At 45.0% G+C, this 18,578-nt stretch overlaps 3 protein-coding genes across 3 annotated transcripts; 2 read left to right on the forward strand and 1 right to left on the reverse strand.

The window, feature by feature from the left end:
• The first annotated feature begins 3,352 nt into the window (after positions 1 to 3,352).
• On the forward strand, positions 3,353 to 4,014 carry LOC140204981 (histone H2B type 1-O-like). The gene has a single exon (XM_072272025.1). The coding sequence runs from the start codon at positions 3,417 to 3,419 to the stop codon at positions 3,780 to 3,782; it is 366 nt and encodes a 121-aa protein (XP_072128126.1). The 5' UTR covers positions 3,353 to 3,416; the 3' UTR covers positions 3,783 to 4,014.
• A 711-nt stretch (positions 4,015 to 4,725) lies between these two features.
• On the reverse strand, positions 4,726 to 5,219 carry LOC140204978 (histone H2A-like). Its single transcript, XM_072272020.1, has one exon. It carries the CDS (start codon positions 5,207 to 5,209, stop codon positions 4,817 to 4,819), a length of 393 nt encoding a protein of 130 aa, XP_072128121.1. The 5' UTR covers positions 5,210 to 5,219; the 3' UTR covers positions 4,726 to 4,816.
• A 12,271-nt stretch (positions 5,220 to 17,490) lies between these two features.
• LOC140204976 (histone H1-like) lies at positions 17,491 to 18,359 on the forward strand. Its single transcript, XM_072272017.1, has one exon. The coding sequence runs from the start codon at positions 17,527 to 17,529 to the stop codon at positions 18,148 to 18,150; it is 624 nt and encodes a 207-aa protein (XP_072128118.1). The 5' UTR covers positions 17,491 to 17,526; the 3' UTR covers positions 18,151 to 18,359.
• The last annotated feature ends 219 nt before the right edge of the window (positions 18,360 to 18,578 follow it).

Genomic DNA, 18,578 nt, shown 5'->3' on the forward strand with positions numbered 1-18,578 from the left:
AGGCCTCAACTGAGCAAAAGAGGAGGCTGTGGACCAACATGATAGAATGGGAATCAGAATTAAACTGTTTTTGGCTACCGGGAAGTTGCACTTGTGGCTTGATGAAGTGGTCTCCCAATTTACAATAGGTCTCACTAATGTAGAGGAGGCTGCATTGGGAGCACCGGACGCAATATCAACGACTCCCGCAGATTCACAGGTGAAATGTTGCCTCACCTGGAAGAACTGCTAGGGGCCCTCAGTGGAGGTGAGGGAGGAGATGAATGGGCAGGTTTAACACTAAGGCTGCTTGCAGGGGTAAGTGCCTGGAGGGAGATTAGTGAGGAGGAATGAATGGACAAGGGAATGGCAGAGGGGACGATCCTTGCAGAATGCATAGGAGTTGGGGAGGAAAGTAAAGATATATTCAGTGGTTGGATCCTTTTGGAGGTGGCGGAAGTTGCAGCAGATGATACAGGTTGGATGCAAAGGCTAATGAGTGGTAGGTAAGGATAAGAGGATCCACATGGATCTCAGAAAATTTTCAATGTCCTCACAATCTCTTCTAATCTCATTGCCGCTTAATGGTGCCTGTCCTACAGCAGGGTGGCCAAAACTAACACCATACTCCAAACACTATATTCCATCTAAGAAACGATGATACTAATGTCAGATGCTGTTTCTTCAATAGGTACATTTAGTGTCAGAGAAATGTATACAATATATATCCTGAAATTGTTGTTCTTTGCAAACATCCATGAAAACAGAGGGGTGCCCCAAAGAATGAATGACAGTGGAGTGTAGGAGCAAAGGTTAAAGTTCAGAAAAGGATACCCATTTAGAACAGAGATGAAGAGGAATTTCTGTAACCAGAGGGTGGTGAATCTGAAATTCATTGCAACAGACAGCTATCAAGACCAGGTCATTAGGTATATTTCAGCAGAGAATGGTAGAGCCCTAGCAATTTCTACTGTTGTTAACTACCATTTCCAAGGGAAGTGCTCACTAACCTCCAGGTAAAGAACAAATGCAACTCTACCCATAAGAACATAAGCCATAGGAGCACAAGTGGGCCATTTGGCCCAGCAAATTTGTTCTGCCATGCATCATGACTGATTTATTATCCTTCTCACCCCCATCTCCCACCTTCTACCCTGAACTTTTCACACCTTTTGACAAGAAGCCATCAAGCTCTGCTTTAAGTAGGCCCAATGACTTGAAGTCATACTAATTGGCCTATAATATCCTTTCTCCTGCCTCTCTCCTTTCTTAAAGTGTGGAGTAACATTTGCAGTTCTCCCAAATTATTCCAGAACCTAGTGAGACTTGAAAGATCTCTACTAATGCTTCCACAATTTCTTCAGCTCCTTCTTTCAGATTCTGTGCTGTAGTTCATCTGGTCCAGGTGTCTTTCCTTCAGACCATTCAGCTTCTCAAACATCATTTCCTTAGTATTCGGAACTACACTCACTTCTCCCCCTGACAGACTAAAAATTCTGGCATTCTGCATGTATCTTTGACAGTGATGCAAAATACTCATTAAATTTGTCTACCATTTCTTTTTTCTCCATCTTGCCTCTCCAATGTAATTTTCTAGGTGCTTGATATCCATTCTCACCTCTCTTTCAATCTTTATGCATCTAAAAATACTTTTGATATCCTCTTTGATATTACTTGCATATTTCATCTCTTCTTTCCTTAGGACTTTTTTTTAAGTTCCCTTCTGTTGGTTATTAAAAACTTCCCAATCCTTTAACTTCCCACAAACTTTTGCGAGATTATATGCCCTTTGTTTTGCTTTTATATTGTCTTTGACCACACGTGTCAGACATGGTTGCCCCATCCTCCTATTAGAATCCCTCTATCTATGGGATACCTCTATCTTTTCTGTGCCTTCTGAAGATTCCAGCCATTGCTATCCCTGCTAGTGTCACCTTTCAATCAACTTTGGCCAGCTCCTCTCTCTCTCATGCCTCAGTAGTTCCCTTTACTCCACTATATATCTCACATGAAATTCTCCTCTCAAGCTATCCACATCAGTATACATCGTTAACTCTTCAAATTGTTTCAATCAAATAGATGCGATGGGATTTTAAGGAACAAAGTCCTGTAAACTGTTCTTCCTCCTCTTGTGACGTTTATTGGTGGTTGGCAGACCAACATAAGGTGCATTACTGCCACCTACTGAGGTGGAGTGTGGAGCAAAGAGGAAGTATACCCACCAAGTTCCACCCCTCCCAAAAAAACCTCAATTAATATCAAAAACTCAAATGGTTTTTTGATACATGATGTACATTATGATGGCAGTGATATCCTATCAAACTTTCCATGTTAAACTGTCTGCCCCAAAGATCTCAATTTAGCAATTATATGTTTCCTTTACACCTATAGGAACTGCATTTAAACAATTTATGTTGCATCGTTTCTTGACAAGTCTGCTCCCAACAAACGCACGTATCCTGCGTATTAATTCTGAACAAAGAATTATTCAAACTAGTATGTTCAATAGATAAATGTGTAAGTATAAATTCTTCCCTCCTTTTATACCCATCTCCCAAGTAAGTTCTTACCATCCTCTGAGTTTCACATAAAGACTGTCCTTTCTTTTCATCAGGGTTTCCACAGTGATCATATTGACTTTTTTTAATCATGGCTTTCATCTCCCCTTTATGCAAAGGCACCGTTACATTTATAGCCTTAAATGTAAGTGGTTGCTTGGTTCCTTCAACTCCAACATGAGCAGGGACCCATAAGAAATATATACACAGGCCTAGACACTGCAGCCTGAACAAATGTTGTCCAATCTCAATAATAATATCTGGCCTACAATTCAAAATACTTGTTTATGTAGATGTCAAAACCGAGAACGAATTAAAGCACAAAATCGGGACGTACTTCGCCCCATTGCGAGGGTAAAATGATAGCAAACTTCTCAGACGTGATTCTCTACGTGGAACTTGCTGTGCCGCCGATATACTATCATTATTCATCTTGATCTTTTCTTGACGGGTGAAATTAACCACAGGCAAAGGGAAAAACCATACAGGTGTGACAAAGGGGACCATATTCCACATTAAACAACCCGAGATTTTGCGCCCATTCAGTTTCCATCCACCCAAAACTGAAGATCTTACCAATGAAGTGTCCTAACACTCCACTAATGTCGCCAATATTGGATAACCAGCTTTTTGTCATCTCACGTTAACCTAATAAACCATTGCAGAGTCCTGGTAACTGTAAGTTTTCACACAGCCAGGGCTGTGTTATGTCCTTTACGTTGTCCAATCAAAGCGTTAGGTGGGAATCTTAATTTTCATTCGTCCAATGAGAACCTAATTATCCCGATTCCTCCTTTGCATAGGGCGGGGGCACACGGCTTATTTAATTGGAAGTCCAATGGCTTTTGGTTATTTTTGGGTCGGTAACTGACTGAAAAAATGCCTGATCAGCCCAAAGCTCCCAAGAAAGGCGCCAAGAAAGCCGTGTCCAAAGCCAAGGGCACCAAGAAGCGCAGGAGGTCGAGGAGGGAGACCTACTCCATCTATGTCTACAAGGTGATGAAGCAGGTTCACCCCGACACCGGCATCTCCTCCAAGGCCATGAGCATCATGAACTCGTTCGTGAACGATATTTTCGAGCGCATCGCGGGCGAGGCTTCCCGCCTGGCCCATTACAACAAGCGGTCGACCATCACCTCTCGGGAGATCCAGACCGCCGTGCGCCTGCTGCTGCCCGGGGAGCTGGCCAAGCACGCCGTGTCGGAAGGGACAAAGGCGGTCACCAAGTACACCAGCTCCAAGTGAAGCTCCATAAACCAGTGTCTAAACAAACGAAAACAACGGTTCTTTTAAGAGCCACCCACAGTTTCCACGGAAGAGTTATATTAATGCTTCGTCATTCGACGGCAACGAACTTGTCTTAGGAGGTTTTTACTGTCAGAGATGATTTTATTTCTGTGTATGAAAAGTAAATTTTCCACTGCTCCGTAGAATCCCGGTGTCATAATCCCAGCTCACGGCCATTTTGCCCTCTCACTTCCGTCTTTTTTATTCGCCATTTTGTGTCTCACTTACACAAAGTTTTACAGCCAGTTAAGGTAAAGATCTTTGCTGTCGTTGATATTTAATTGTTTTGAATGCGATATATTAACTGTAGTACTCCTCTTTACAAAAGCCCTGAATCGGATTTCAACTCGAGATGACAATAGTTTCACTCATGGTCCTTTCACAGAACAACTAACACTACGGTGTCTGCTTCGACTGCAGTTGTGGCTCATCTATAATCGGATGCGTTATACATAGAACACTGACCCTACCGCGTTCTGTGAATCGGCGTTTATTCCCATCGGAAATCAGTGAAAATTAAATCAAATAATCGCCCGTGTGAGGAATTCACACACGGTCTTTATTATAAATGAAGGGGGAACCTTAGGACTGTGAAATCCTGTTTACAAGTCTGCAGTTGTTAGAACTAATGGATAAAATTATAATCTTGGCGGGTTTTTCATATTCTGGGGACTGAGGTTAGTCTGGAGTATGTCACCTGTTCATTAGACAGTCGGTCCGCTCGTTAGATTTACCGCTCTGGGAAGCACAGGGGCGAACGCGAGAGAATATCCTCAGTTCTGGTAAAATACGGGAGGATAAAGGAACTCAGAACTGGGAGGGAGTCCGGGCACAGAGAGAAGTTGGTTTATTTCAGGTAAGAGTCAAGATGTGGCTGGAGAGACTTGTCTGCTCCATCTACTCTGAACGAACTCCCCAGCTCAGCCCTTCCACAGACACTGTGAGTGGCTCTGAAAAGAGCCTTTGTGTTGCCAGACAAATGTTTCGCAGATCTATTTCCCCTTGGGGTTGGCGGGTCCGCCGCTTTTTTTGGGCAAAAGCACGGCCTGGATATTGGGCAGTACCCCGCCCTGAGCGATGGTCACTCCTCCCAGCAGCTTGTTGAGCTCCTCGTCGTTGCGGACGGCCAGCTGCAGGTGTCTGGGGATGATGCGCGTCTTCTTGTTGTCTCGGGCCGCGTTGCCGGCCAACTCGAGAATTTCAGCCGTCAGATACTCGAGCACAGCAGCCAGATAGACCGGGGCTCCGGCACCCACCCGCTCAGCATAATTACCCTTTCTCAGGAGTCTATGAACTCGGCCCACCGGGAACTGCAGTCCGGCCCGGGACGAGCGAGACTTAGGCTTGCTCTTAGCCTTACCACCGGTTTTCCCTCGTCCGGTCATCTCGACAAATCTCTACACAAAAAGTGAACCAATTCTTCCGCATTCACTGTTTTTATAGCTTCTGGGATGATTGCGGAATGACACTTACGATTGGTGGTACAGCGCTTTCTCCGACTGGTGATGTGGAATAACCCAATCAGCGAGCTGTCCAATTCTCCAATCATCAGACGGCAGCAAGAATAGCGCGGAAAGTAACTGTCACTTCCCAGCAATTTGAAAAGCCCGCCAAGCGAAAATAAAATTAATCAATAGTCCTCAACGTAAATCAATAACAAATTTCTGTGTGAATACCGATTCCCTGCACGACCAGCTATTTCATCTCATTGCGGTTTTGTCTATACAGAACGTGAATTAATTGTACCAGGACAGTCCCTGGGAATTTGTTTTTTTGTGTGTGAAAATGCATTCGAATATGGACCTATCACTCTTCTCAGACTGTGGCCGGAGCCGCAGAAACAGTAGCGTGCACGAATCTCAGCCTCACCTAGATGTGCTCATTTAGCCCCTGACAGGTGGAGAGGGAAGAGGTGTAGCGCTGTCAGTGAGTGCAGGGAAAGTGCCCGGGGTCAGGGAGAGGTGGTTATGGAGGATGAGTCACAGAGGGATTCAGCCCTCTCTAATCAATGCACGGCCACAGGTTCCCGTCCTTTTTCTGTACAAAGTCTGCGCCCCCTGGTGAGGTGCAGGACCGAATGATTCCCATGGCAAGAGCCTCCCGTATGTACTCTTCCGCCTCCTTTATGTACTCCTCCATAGCGCTTGTCTCCGGGCCTGAGAGCACGTATAATCAACCCCGTGGAGGACAAGTACAGTCATAGGGTCGGTGTAGTGCACGAGTCAAGGCTTCTCCCTTATCGAAGACCTCTTGCAAATCCTTGTAGATGGAATGGATTTCCACCAGTTTGGATGTTGCAACTACCCCAGAACCTCCTTCCAAAGACATCTCCTTAGGTAGCAGGGAAGATAAGGCAGACCTCAGTCTCCTCCATAGGTTCACCGGAGTCTTTGTTGAAATAGAGAGTCCAATTCACTATCTGTATCCTCAGATAATGGCACTGAGGTGCTACAGATGGTCTTTGTGCTCCTGGGACTCAGCTCCAAGTGTCTACATTTTGGAGCTTTTTCCTCACAGAGTACCTGGTAACTGGATCCCTTAGGTTTGGCTGCTAGAGCTCCAGACTGCTTGCTCACCTCCTTAGCTTGCTCCTAAACTAGAGACACTCTCACTCTAGTTCCAGTACATCCCAACTAGACAGGGTTGGACTCGCACTGTCCTGTTGGCTGGAGTCAGACTGACTGCCCTTGGAGGCAGGACTGGGTTCAGGTTACAAAAGCCTACCTGCACATCGGCTGCTGGTCTCGAGAGAGTCTGGGAGTCAGAACACCAAACTGAAAACGTACCATCTTGCATTGACTGGACCATGCGATGATCCTCCCTTACTTCCAGTTCACAGCTGGGTTATGCTGCGACAGCCACTGGTGCCCAAGGATCAGGGGAGTGTGAGGAGAATCGATGATATAGAAAGAAATGTTGGCTGCACGTTCCTCTATCCTCGTCCGCAAAGCTGATGTCTGCTGCAGGATCTGCCCGGAATCAGGAGGTTGACTGACCAGAGCTATTGCGGGCATGCGCTGGCTCAACTCCTGCAGAAGTACGTTGAGCTGATGGATGGTCCTCAAGTCCAGGAAATTACTGGCCGCCCCAGAGTCCGCAAAGGCATTCACCCCTCATCAGTTCTTACCCTAAGGAAATCTCCGCCTTCAGCATGAAACCAGAATCAGTAGGGTTGGGAGTAGTGGTGACTTCTGTTACGGTCTTTGCAACACTGAATGGTCTTAGCTGTGATGACTGCATCTTTGAACCTTCGACCTGCAGGTGACCTGCTTCCCTGCAGTAACGGCAGCAACCTCAGCTCCAATGCCGGGACCGCTCGTCGGCGCTCTCATACGACTGCTCTACATGGACTCAACAGGACTCTGAGCAGGAGACAGGCTGGTCATTATCTGAGGTCGGGAAGTGGAAATGAAATGCAGTAAGGCCGGGCTGTACAGCAGTATACGATACTAGAATTGAGACATAATACGAGACTGAAACAAAGACAGGGTTCTAAACCAGATGCTAGACGAGAATTCAAAGTTGCATTGATGATTGAGCACTGAAACGCAATTCAGGTTCTCTTTAAATATTAAAATCTTGGCACCAAAGCAGGGCCGGGCCCTGAATATTTAAAGGGCCAATGCCAGCTATGGATATTCGGGAGGGTTAGAGCATGTAAACCCCTGAGGCTGGCATGGTTGGGTGCATGTCATAATGTAGTCAGCATGGCTTTGTGCGTGGTAGGTCATGTCAAACCAATCCTAGAGTGTTTTTTGAGGAAGTTATCGGGAAAGTTGATGAAGACAAGACATTGGATGTTGTCTACATGGATTTTAGCAAGTATTTGACAAGGTCCTGCATGGAAGGTTGGTCAGGAAGGTTTAGTCAATCGGCATTCAAAGAGGTAGTAAATTGGATTAGATATCAGCTTTGTGGGAGAAGCTAGACAGTCGTAGTAGATGGTTTCCTGTCTGACTGAAGGCCTGTGGTGAGTGTAATCTATACCCTTTGGCTTTTTGATTCTCTATTACTGGGTAGAAGACTGCATGCACTCATCTCCTCATGATTATATATGTCATTGTAATGTCAATTCCCAGTTTACTACTCACCAAGGATAGAAGGTCTAGCCTGCCCAACCTCTCTCTGTAACGTAGCCCTCGATTGCCACCATTATTGTTCTACATCTTCTTTACACTCTTTGTAACTTAATTACATCTCTCCTACAATGGGGTGACCAAAGCAGCACACAATATTTGGGGTGTGGACTCACCAATGTCTTGTCTAAAAAGAACATCACATTCCAGCTCTTATACTAATTGTCTTCACTGCTTGAAGGCCAGTATACCAAATACTTTCTTCACCATCTGGACCATCTGTAAAGTCACTTTTGTGGAAGTTTCAGCAGGGCAAGGTTAAGATTCATGTTCAAGTTTAATTGTAAATCAACCATACACATGAAAACAGCCAAACAAAACAGAGTTACTTTGGGGGCCAAGGTGCAAAACATAGTATTAACAATCACACACAGCACAGGCCACATAGCATATATAAGATTTCAGTAAAATATAATCCATGAATTTTAGAACATAGAACATCGAAAACCTACAGCACAATACTGTGCTGAACATGTACTTACTTAGAAATTACCCAGGGTTACCCACAGCCCTCAATTTTTCTAAGCTCCATGTACCTATCCAGGAGTCTCCTAAAAGACCCTATTGATTCTGCCTCCACCACTGTTGCCAACAGCCCAATCCACGCACTCACCACTCTCTGCGTAAAAATCTTACCCCTGACATCTCCTCTGTACCTACTTCCAAGCACCTTAAAACTGTGCCCTCTCATGTTAGCCTTTTCAGCCCTGAGAAAAGGCCTCTGACTAGCCACACAATCAATGCCTCTTATCATCCTATACACCTCTATCAGGTCACCTCTCACCCTCCAACATTCCAAGGAGAAAAGGGCCAAGTTCACTCAACCTATTCCCATAAGGCATGCTCCCCAATCCAGGCAACATCCTCCTCTGCACCCTTCCTACAGTTTCCACATCCTTCCTGTAGCTAGGTGACCAGAACTGAGCACCATACTCCAATTGGGGTCTGACCAGGGCCCTATAAAGCTGTAACATTACCTCCCGGTTCTTGAGCTCAATCCCACGGGTTGATGAAGGCCAATGCACCGTATGCCTTCTTAACCACAGAGTCAACCTGCGCAGCAGCTTTGAGTGTCCTATGGACTCGGACCCCAAGATCCCTCTGATCCTCCACACTGCCAAGCGTTAATACTATATTCTGCCATCATATTTGACCTACAAAAATGAACCACCTCACACTTGTCTTCTGCTGAGCGAACAATGGTGGGTTGGAGCCACTCTGACTCCAGCATGGACACTGTGCCACATTGCCTCCGGCATTCTGGTGGAGTACCCAACTCTGACACCTCCCCCGGAGTCACTATGAACAGGCAACACTGCGGCTTGAGGCCCGGTCCTCAGTATGACCGAGCCCTCACTGTTCCCCCGTTACTCACCAGTAAACCAAAGAACAAATTTGTCTTGCAGCATTCCACATTAACAATGTCTAAAGGGGTCTTGCGATCGCAAGAAAAGTGACTAAGAGATTCATTTATTGCAAGACAGCACCACACCTTGGTGCACCAAATCTCTCCATCACCTCTCTGATACGGTCAGCAGCACAACTCACACTAAGTCCCACACATAAAAGTTGCTGGTGAATGCAGGGGGCCAGGCAGCATCTCTAGGAAGAGGTACAATCGATGTTTCGGGCCGAGACCCTTCGTCAGGATCCAAGTCCCACCAAGTCCAGCTCCTTCACTTTTCCTGCCGACAAGCAACTCACTGATGGGGTAGACCTACAGTACTTTAAGTTCTTAATGTCCAGCACCATCTTGTGATCATAAAAAATTTTTTTTAAAGACAGAATACAGAATATATCGGTTGACCCTGTAGCACTGCGTCCGAGCACACCTCCATTTCACTGGAGTTGGTGTGCTGTCAGAACGAAGTGCAGACACTGTACAGTCAGAGGCTGAACCAAATCTTTGAGAGCTGGTCGTCACTTTGTGCAGCCTTCCCATTCAAGCATCAGAACCAAGGTCACCAAGAATGTCAAGATAAAGATGCAAACAAAAGATTGTTGGAAAAACTGCAGTTCGTGGAAAGTTATTTTATTGATCCTCTAGTATTATTGGCAAATAACATGCAGATTTAATTGCTTATTAACTCTTGAAATATGCGTTATGATTGATACTTAAACAGGAAAATGATGGAATTCAGAAGTGTACAGTCTCTATTTGATCAATATCTGTATCCAAAGAGACAATTTCTGCATAAAAATGGCATTTCTCTGTTCAGACTTAAAAAAAGTGTGGTGACAGGGGGATAGCTGTTCTCTTCCTGCACAAATACACACAGTGAAACTGAAGAATGATGCAAGTTTTCAGAGTTCCGTTAATCGGTGATGACACTCTTAGGCAATTATGTACACATACTCCTAGGTCTACAACATCTGTCCTGCAACACTCCCCCATCCCCCAGTCCACAACTGTTCACTGCCATTGTCATGTGTACTGAGATACAGAAAAAAGCTTTCTTTGCATACCATCCAGACAGAGTACTTCAAAACTTAAGTACGTTGAGGTAGTACAAAAGGGAAAAGAAAAACAGAATGCAGAATATATTATTACATCCACAGAATGTCACAACCATGGATTCGGCAGCGCAGTAGATACGGCAATTGTGCTTTTGAAAATGCACATGTCAGCTAATTATTATTTAACTGTGATAGTATTTAACTCCATACTTGTTGTAGTGCTTGTCGAGACTTGGCCAGGACACAGCAACGCTTCGTTGCCTGCTTTCATTCCACTTTGCCTGAGAAATTGGACTGTCGAGTCAACTGACTCTGAAGACTAGCGGTATTCATTTTATTCTTAGTTGCCAACAACCTGTCTCTGAATGTGAACAAAACAAAAGAGATGGTTGTTGACTTCAGGAGGACATGGAGCGACCACTCTCCGCTGAACATCGGCGACTCCTCTGTAGAGATCGTTAAGAGCACCAAATTTCTTGGTGCTCACTTGGCGGAGAATCTCACCTGGTCCCTCAACACCAGCTCCATAGCAAAGAAAGCCCAGCAGCATCTCTACTTTCTGCGAAGGCTGAGAAAAGTCCATCTCCCACCCCCCATCCTCACCACATTCAACAGAGGTTGTACTGAGAGCATCCTGAGCAGCTGCATCACTGCCTGGTTCGGAAATTGCACCATCTCGGATCGCAAGACCCTGCAGCGGAGAGTGAGGTCAGCTGAGAAGATCATCGGGGTCTCCCTTCCCGCCATTACAGACATTTACAGCACACGCTGCATCCATAAGCAATCAGCATTATGAAGGACCCCACACACCCCTCATACAAACTCTTCTCCCTCCTGCCATCTGGCAAAAGGCACCGAAGCATTCGGGCTCTCACAACCAGACTATGTAACAGTTTCTTCCCCCAAGCCATCAGACTCCTCAATAGCCAGAGCCTGGACTGACACCAACCTAATGCCCTCTACTGTGCCTATTGTCCTGTTTATTATTTATTCTAATGCCTGCATTGTTTTGTGCACTTTATGCAGTCCTGGGTAGGTCTGTAGGCTAGTGTAGTTTTTGTGTTGTCTTGCATATTTCAGTATAGTTTTTGTATTGTTTCATGTAGCACTATGGTCCTGAAAAAAGTTGTCTCGTTTTTACTGTGTACTGTACCAGTAGTTATGGTCGAAATGACAACAAAAAGTGACTTGACTTGACTTGTTCTTTTCAGCCACAGCGTAGCCTTCATTTTCCATTTGAGAGTTTTAGGTTACGGCCCGGTTTGGCTGAGCATTTATTGCTTTCTTTTCCCTTTAACACCGTTGGCATTAAAGTCTGTGACCTATCGACCCACTTCAGTGTCTCTCACTCTGCACTTCGCCCATATTCGCATCGGGTGACAGCAAGTCTCGACCAAGTGACACCGTGAGACAAATCATTCTCAATGAGAACTCTCGGATTGGAGCTAATCTGGCATCTGCTTCAGAAATAAAACTAACACAGAATCTGAATTTATCAAAATAAACTTAAACTTAAACAGAAAGCACCAAGAAACCGCATTACAAAGAGCGAGTGGCTTATGAAAAACACAAGAAACTCTATATCCATTAATAACTGTTAAGCAACAATTAACCATTTCAGGTGTTTTAAAAATCTCAGAGCCCAAATGCTCTCTGATGCCCTGCACAGGCCTGAAGTCACTAAAGGACCACCCCCACCCCCCCATACCTGGCACCTGATGGCCCAGGAAGACCTGAAAACTCGAGATCTAAGGATGACTCGAGATACTTGGGGAACTCGAGAGGGAGGGAGACTTGGGGATCCAGAAAGACTGAGAGACCTGGGAACCCCAACAGACTGAGAGACTAGGGAACGTCTAGTGAGATCAAGAAACCTCAGGTGGGCCGAGAGGGAGGCTTGGGAATCCTCGAGTTGGGAAGGACATTGAAAAATCCTAAACACACTGAATGAGCCTTGGAAACAATCGGAAAAATAAAAACCTTGGGAACATCGAGAAAAGTCCTTGGGAAACCTTGAAAACATGAAACTTGAAATTTAGAGAAGGAACCTTTTTAAATCTTGTTCCCAGTGTTTTATCTTTCACAATTTTTCCAGGCAATTAGGATATACTCCCAGTTTTACTGATCAATGCAGTATAGACAGGTTTCTTCCATCGCAAAGCTAGCTGGGTCTCTGTAGATCTATTTAATTTGCTACATTAAAGTCCAATTTTCCCAGTTTGTACCATGACTTTCATCAAGAGGTTAAAAATACTCTTTTATAGGGTTACTTTACTTGTGTATTTGCACACTCCAGTCAAGGATCAGCTTTGGGAGTAGGGCTCTTCCACAATTTAGACTATTGACTTCAATAATGATTTGTTGTATCAATTGATAAGCTTGCTTGAAGTGCTCATTTGTTATGCAGATGTGAGTCACGGGACCACAAAGCTGGGAGCCTGGGTACTTGGGACTTGAAAAGCTTGGAATGGATACCAGAGAAACTCAATGTTGACTAGAGAAGCTCGGTACGTAGACTTGGAACTCTCGGAATGTAGAGTCAGGACAGGCATTGAGAATAGAAGGCACCCTCTCCTCAAGCCATCAATGTCAATATGTCACTGTTCAAACTTTGCTGGGTCCATTACTTGGCAAGATCCGTCTATCACGCTGCAGACAGAAACAAGAGTTCATACATAGGAATTCCAACGGAACATTGTTGCCTCGATGAATCACTCTGATCAATGAATCTCATGGCCAATGTCTCTCCGCTGGGTCCATCTTTGTGTGGTCGAGACTTGCTGTCACCTGGTGCAAATATGGGCGAAGTGCAGAGTGAGAGACACTGAAGTGGGTCCATAGTTCGCAGACTTTAATGCTAACAGTGTTAAAGGGAAAAGAAAACAATAAGTGCTGGGCCAAACAGGGTTGTTAACTAAAACTCTCAAAAGGAAAACGAAGCCTATACTGCAGCTGAAAAGAACAACTAAGAATAAAATGAATATCACTAGTCTTCAGAGTCAGTTGACTCAACAGTCCAATTTCTCAGGCGAGGTGGAATGAAAGCAGGCAGCAAAGAGTTGCTATGTCCTGCGCAAGTCTCGACAAGCACTATGACGACAAGTATGGAGTTAAATACTATCACAATTAAATAATAATTAGCTGATGCGTGCATATTCACAAGCACAATTGCCGTATCTACTGTGCTGCCAAATCCATAGTTGTGACACAGACAAAGTGCAGTGCAATGAAGGTACACTGTCTGTGGCAGAACCCTTAACAATGTTGATGTACAGAGGGATATTGGGAGTCCAAATCCATAGCTCACTGGTAGTGGCTACAGAGTGACAGGGTGGTGAAGAAGGCGTACTACATGCTTGATTTACTAGTTGAGGTGACTACAAGAGTCCAGAAGTTATGTTGTAGCTTTAGGTAGCAGTCTAATTAGGCCTCCTCTGGTTTACTGTGTTGATCAACTCTGGAATAGAGTCTAAAAGTAGAGTTTAAGAGTCTAGTTGGTTTCCTCTGTTGTAAAATCTAGGCCTCTTCTGGAATAGAGTCTAACAGTCTAGTTTTCATTCAACTCTGGTGGCTGGATTATAACAAAGAATTGAAGTCTTTGGAGAGGGTTCAGGGTACATTTACCAGGATGTTGTCTGGATTAGAGGCATGTGATATAAGGGGAATTTAGACAGACCTGGGTGTTTTTTTTCTGGAGAGGTGGAGCTTCAGAGAGATCTGCCAGAGTTTATTAGATTATGAGAAGCATGGACTGAGTAAACAGCCAATTTTCCCACAGATGAAATATCTAATGTGAGTGGATACACATTTAAGATGAGTATGGAAAGTTCAAATGTGTGGTGTAGGGCAAATATTTTACATGGAAAGTGGTAGATACCTGGAATACACTGCTAGGTTTTGTGGTGGTGATGAGTACAATACAGATATCTGAGAGGCTCTTAGATAGGCATATGGATGTGCAGAGAATGGAGGGATTACACCACTGTGTAGGGAGAAAAGATTCATTTAGTTCAACCTTCAAGTATGAGTTTAATTAGTACAGCATAACATTGTGGGTAGAAGGCATACTGAGACAGGTTGAGAGATCAAGAGTTTGTCTTTAACGTACAAGAGATCCATTCCAGAATCTTACAACAGGATAGAAGTTGTTCCTGAGCCTGGTTGTGTGTGTTCTCAATTCTTTTTTAGCTTTTACCTGATGGAAGTGGGATGAAGAGAGAATAACAGGGGTGGGAGGGATCTTTGATTGTGTTAACTGCTTTCCCACAGCAACGGGACATGCAGATTGGGTCAATAGAGGGGAGGCCTGTTTTTCAGACTGATTAGACTGTGGCTCTCCTCTCATGACTTCACAAACAACCAAACCTCACTCATCTGTATTAAACACCATTTACCAGTCATCAGCTGACTTACACAGTTGACCAAGACTCCTTTGTAATTTCTGATACCTTCTTCAGTCTCTCTGTTAGCTAGAGTTAGTGATGGGAAAGGATAGGTCAGCTTCACAGGTTAGGGCTGTAAATTGAAGCAGGATCATGGAATTTGGATCCAGCTGAAGTCGATTTGACAGACTGTATGAAGAAAAGGAATGAATGGCAAGTGGGAAGTGTTTATAAGTAGAACGGCAAGTGTTCAAGAACAGAATGTTCCTGTTTGGGTGAAGGGTAACATGGTGAGTTTTGGGAACCTTGGCTAATGAGAGATATTGAAATTCGGGTCAAGGAAAAAAGGAAAGGTACTTTTCATCCAGGAGTTCAGTATTGAGAGAATGATTTGAAAACTATTAAAAGATTAAGAATACTCTTAGAAGGGAAACCAGAGGGCGAAGAGAAGGTTTGAGATGGATCTGGCAGGTAAGGTTAAGGAATTTACCAGAAGGTTCCCCAGCTGTATTAAAAGTAAAGGGGTGGTTAGGGAGAGGTTAGGTCTCCTTAGAGATCAGCCTGGCTGCTGAGATCATGTGCTGCAGGAGGTGGATGGGATTTGTAATGAATATTTCTCCTCCATGTTTACAAAGCAGAAAATCATGGCTCAAGAGATAAAAGAAACAAGTGGAGATCTTTTGTAGGACATTCATGTCACCAAGGAAGAGATATTTGCAGCCTTAAGCACATTAAGAGCAGGGCCTGTCAGGGTGCTTCCCTGGACTTTGTGGGAGGATAGAGAGGAAATTATGGAGCCCTTGTGGAGACACTGGCTTCATCATTAGCCACTGCTGAAGTTGCTGAAGCTAGAATGTGCTGTTGTCATTCGCTTGTTTAAAAAGTGCAGCAAGGATAAGCCAGGGAACTACAGGCCACTCAGTCTGATATGAGGAGTGGGGAATTTACTGGAGGGGATTGTGAAGGACAGAATCTCCAGATAGACAGAATATGATTAGAAGGAGTTGGCATGGCTTTGTGTGTGGGAGGAATCGAGGCTGGTGACTCGTGATGTTTCGGTGCTGGCATCCTGGTTATGCTTTATATTTATATATATATACAAATCCTTAAATTACAAACGCACAAGGTTTGACTAGTAAGTTTGTGGAGGACACAAAACAAGGAGGATTTTTGATAGTGAAGATGATTACAGGGAGATCTTGCTCAGTTACTGAAGTGTAACTGAGAATTGACAAATGGATTACAATTCAGATTATGTATTTTGAAAAGTCAAACCAAGGTAGGGTTTATAAATGGAATGGTGGGGAACTCGGGAGTGTCACGGGAAAGAGGGATTGAGGAGTACAAGAGCATTGTTTATTGAAAGTGGCGTCACTGCCAGACCGGGCAGTCAAAGACGTGTTTAGCATCAGTCAGTCAGGGAATTTAATCTGGGAGTTGGGACGTTATGTCGACATCGTATCTCCGCTGTGTTGCTCTGTGACTCTACCGCCTAGTTTAGTGCCATCTTAAAACTTACTATCCATATCTTGTACACTCTCATCCAAATCCTTTATATGAATGATGAAAAGCAATGGGACCGGCGCCCATCCCTGTGACTCGTCACTCCTCACTGATCTCCAGTCCCGTAAACAACCTTCGACCATCACCCCCGTCTCCTAACATCAAGCCGAGTATCTATCCACTTCTACCTCTCCCTGGATTCCCGTGTCATCTAACCTTCCAGACTGCAGTTCCATGGGGACTTTGTCTAATTTATGTTTCATTGATGCTTTTCTTGTGATGATATAATACGATGTGGCTATGATACCCTCATCAAATCTCTGGGTTACCTCTTCAAGGAACTAGAACAGATTTGGGAGATTAACTGAGGATTTGAACAGAAAAGTAGGGAGGTCAATTATATCCAAGATTGCTGATCAAACAGCTGGAGACCACAACGGCCTTGGTCTCCTGTTTGAGCCGAAAATGTAGCCCACGTAAAGAGGAGATGAATCCAACCCTAACCCAAGGTTTAGGGGCAGTGAGGAGCGCCGGCCTCGGGGTGTTACTGATCTGGGAATCTACAAATAACACGCGATAATCCGGAGAGCAGGTCGAGCGGAGAGGAAAACCTGCGCTGGGAACGGTGCACCGGGTCAACAGTTGGTGCTGTGAAGGTACAGATCTGAACGGTGTGTCAGGGAGAGTGTGCTAAGAGGCCTGACGGCTTAGACTGGTATCACTGTGTTTGTGAGTCCGGTCACATCGCTGGATTTTTCATCCCCACCTAGAGAAAATAAAACAATTTGCCTGCTCCGGGATGGCACAGCTCCCCAGCTCAGTCCTGAAGTGGGAATTAACCGCGATTTTTTAGTTGATTTCAATATTTCAGTTGGGAAACAGAGAAAATGTCCCGATTCCGGGGAAGAATGAGGTCAGTGCAGCAGTGAAACGGGTTGATATAAAAACTGCTGCATTTAATTCGGACCAAACTTTCTTTACAGCAGAGAATCCGGCCTCGGGCACAGACAGAGAGCGGTCTGGGTCTTGGGGATGTCCTATTTTAATCGGAATCGGAGAGTTTTTCGGGAGAGAGAAACACAGAGAGACGGAGCGGCCGGGAGCTGACTGCAGGATGTCTCCGCCCCGTCCGCTCGCTGCCTTTAAATTGCTCAGCACCGCCGCCTCTCGCTTCATTTCTCACTCACTTCACAGTTCGAGAGAGTTTGTGCAGAGTTTCCGACCATGACCGAGACCGCAGAAGTGGCCCCACCAGCGGCACCCGCCTCTGCAACCAAGGCTGCCAAGAAGAAGAAGGCGGCCGTCCGGACCAAGTCAACCGGTCCCAAACTGGGCGATCAGATCGACAAGATTGTGGCCGATTGCCGCAGTCAGCGAGGGGTGTCCGTAGCCGCGATAAAGAAGAGTTTGGCCAGCAGCGGCGTCGATGTACAAAAGCTGAAAGGTCAGATCAGGATGGCCATTAAAAGGAAATTGGATAAAGGCACCCTGGTTCACACTAAGGGCGCAGGTGCCTCCGGCTCCTTGAGAGCCGCTAAAAAAGAACATACCGGGAAAGTCGTGAAAAAAGCGAAGAAACCAGCGGCCAAGGCATCTAAGACCAAGAAGGCAGTGACCAAGAAATCTGTGGCCAGGAAAACAGGTGCCAAGAAATCTCCCGCCAAAACCAAAGGGGTTAAGAAAACTGCGGTTAAAAAAGCGGCAGCTAAGAAAACAGCGACCAAGAAGACCGCGCAGAAGCCCAAGAGTCCGAAGAAGGTCGCAGCCCCCAAGGTGGCCAAGAAGTCGGCAAAACCCAAGCCGAAGGCAAAATCTGTGAAAGCCAAGGCAGCGGCCAAAAAAAAGTAAATAAGAAATCGCTCTTATAAACCTGAAACCAACGGCTCTTCTAAGAGCCACCCACATCTTCCAGGAAAGAGCTGTGCAGATTTCGTGTGGTACTTTGGTGGCTATGTTTTTCCTCAAACTATTACAAATTAAAATCTCTTTAAATTTTCTGCCCCAGCTCCTGTTTCTGGCAGGACTGAATTCACTCACCTCGAGAAGCTATTCAGTACATGTGCAAACATTCAGATTCAGATATCTGAGGGAAATAAAATGATTGTTTAAATTGAATTGAAATTGGATGATTCGTGATTCTATTAATTGTAAGAAACTAGCCCCGGTTGCTCTAGAAATTGGCGGGCGATTTGAAATTGAACGAGCATCAAATCTCTGCAGTTAGATTGGTTGAATTATGATCGTCCGTCACCATTTTCCATATTTGGGCACAAATA

This window comes from Mobula birostris, chromosome 11, assembly GCF_030028105.1.
Source record: "Mobula birostris isolate sMobBir1 chromosome 11, sMobBir1.hap1, whole genome shotgun sequence".
NCBI lineage: Eukaryota > Metazoa > Chordata > Chondrichthyes > Myliobatiformes > Myliobatidae > Mobula > Mobula birostris.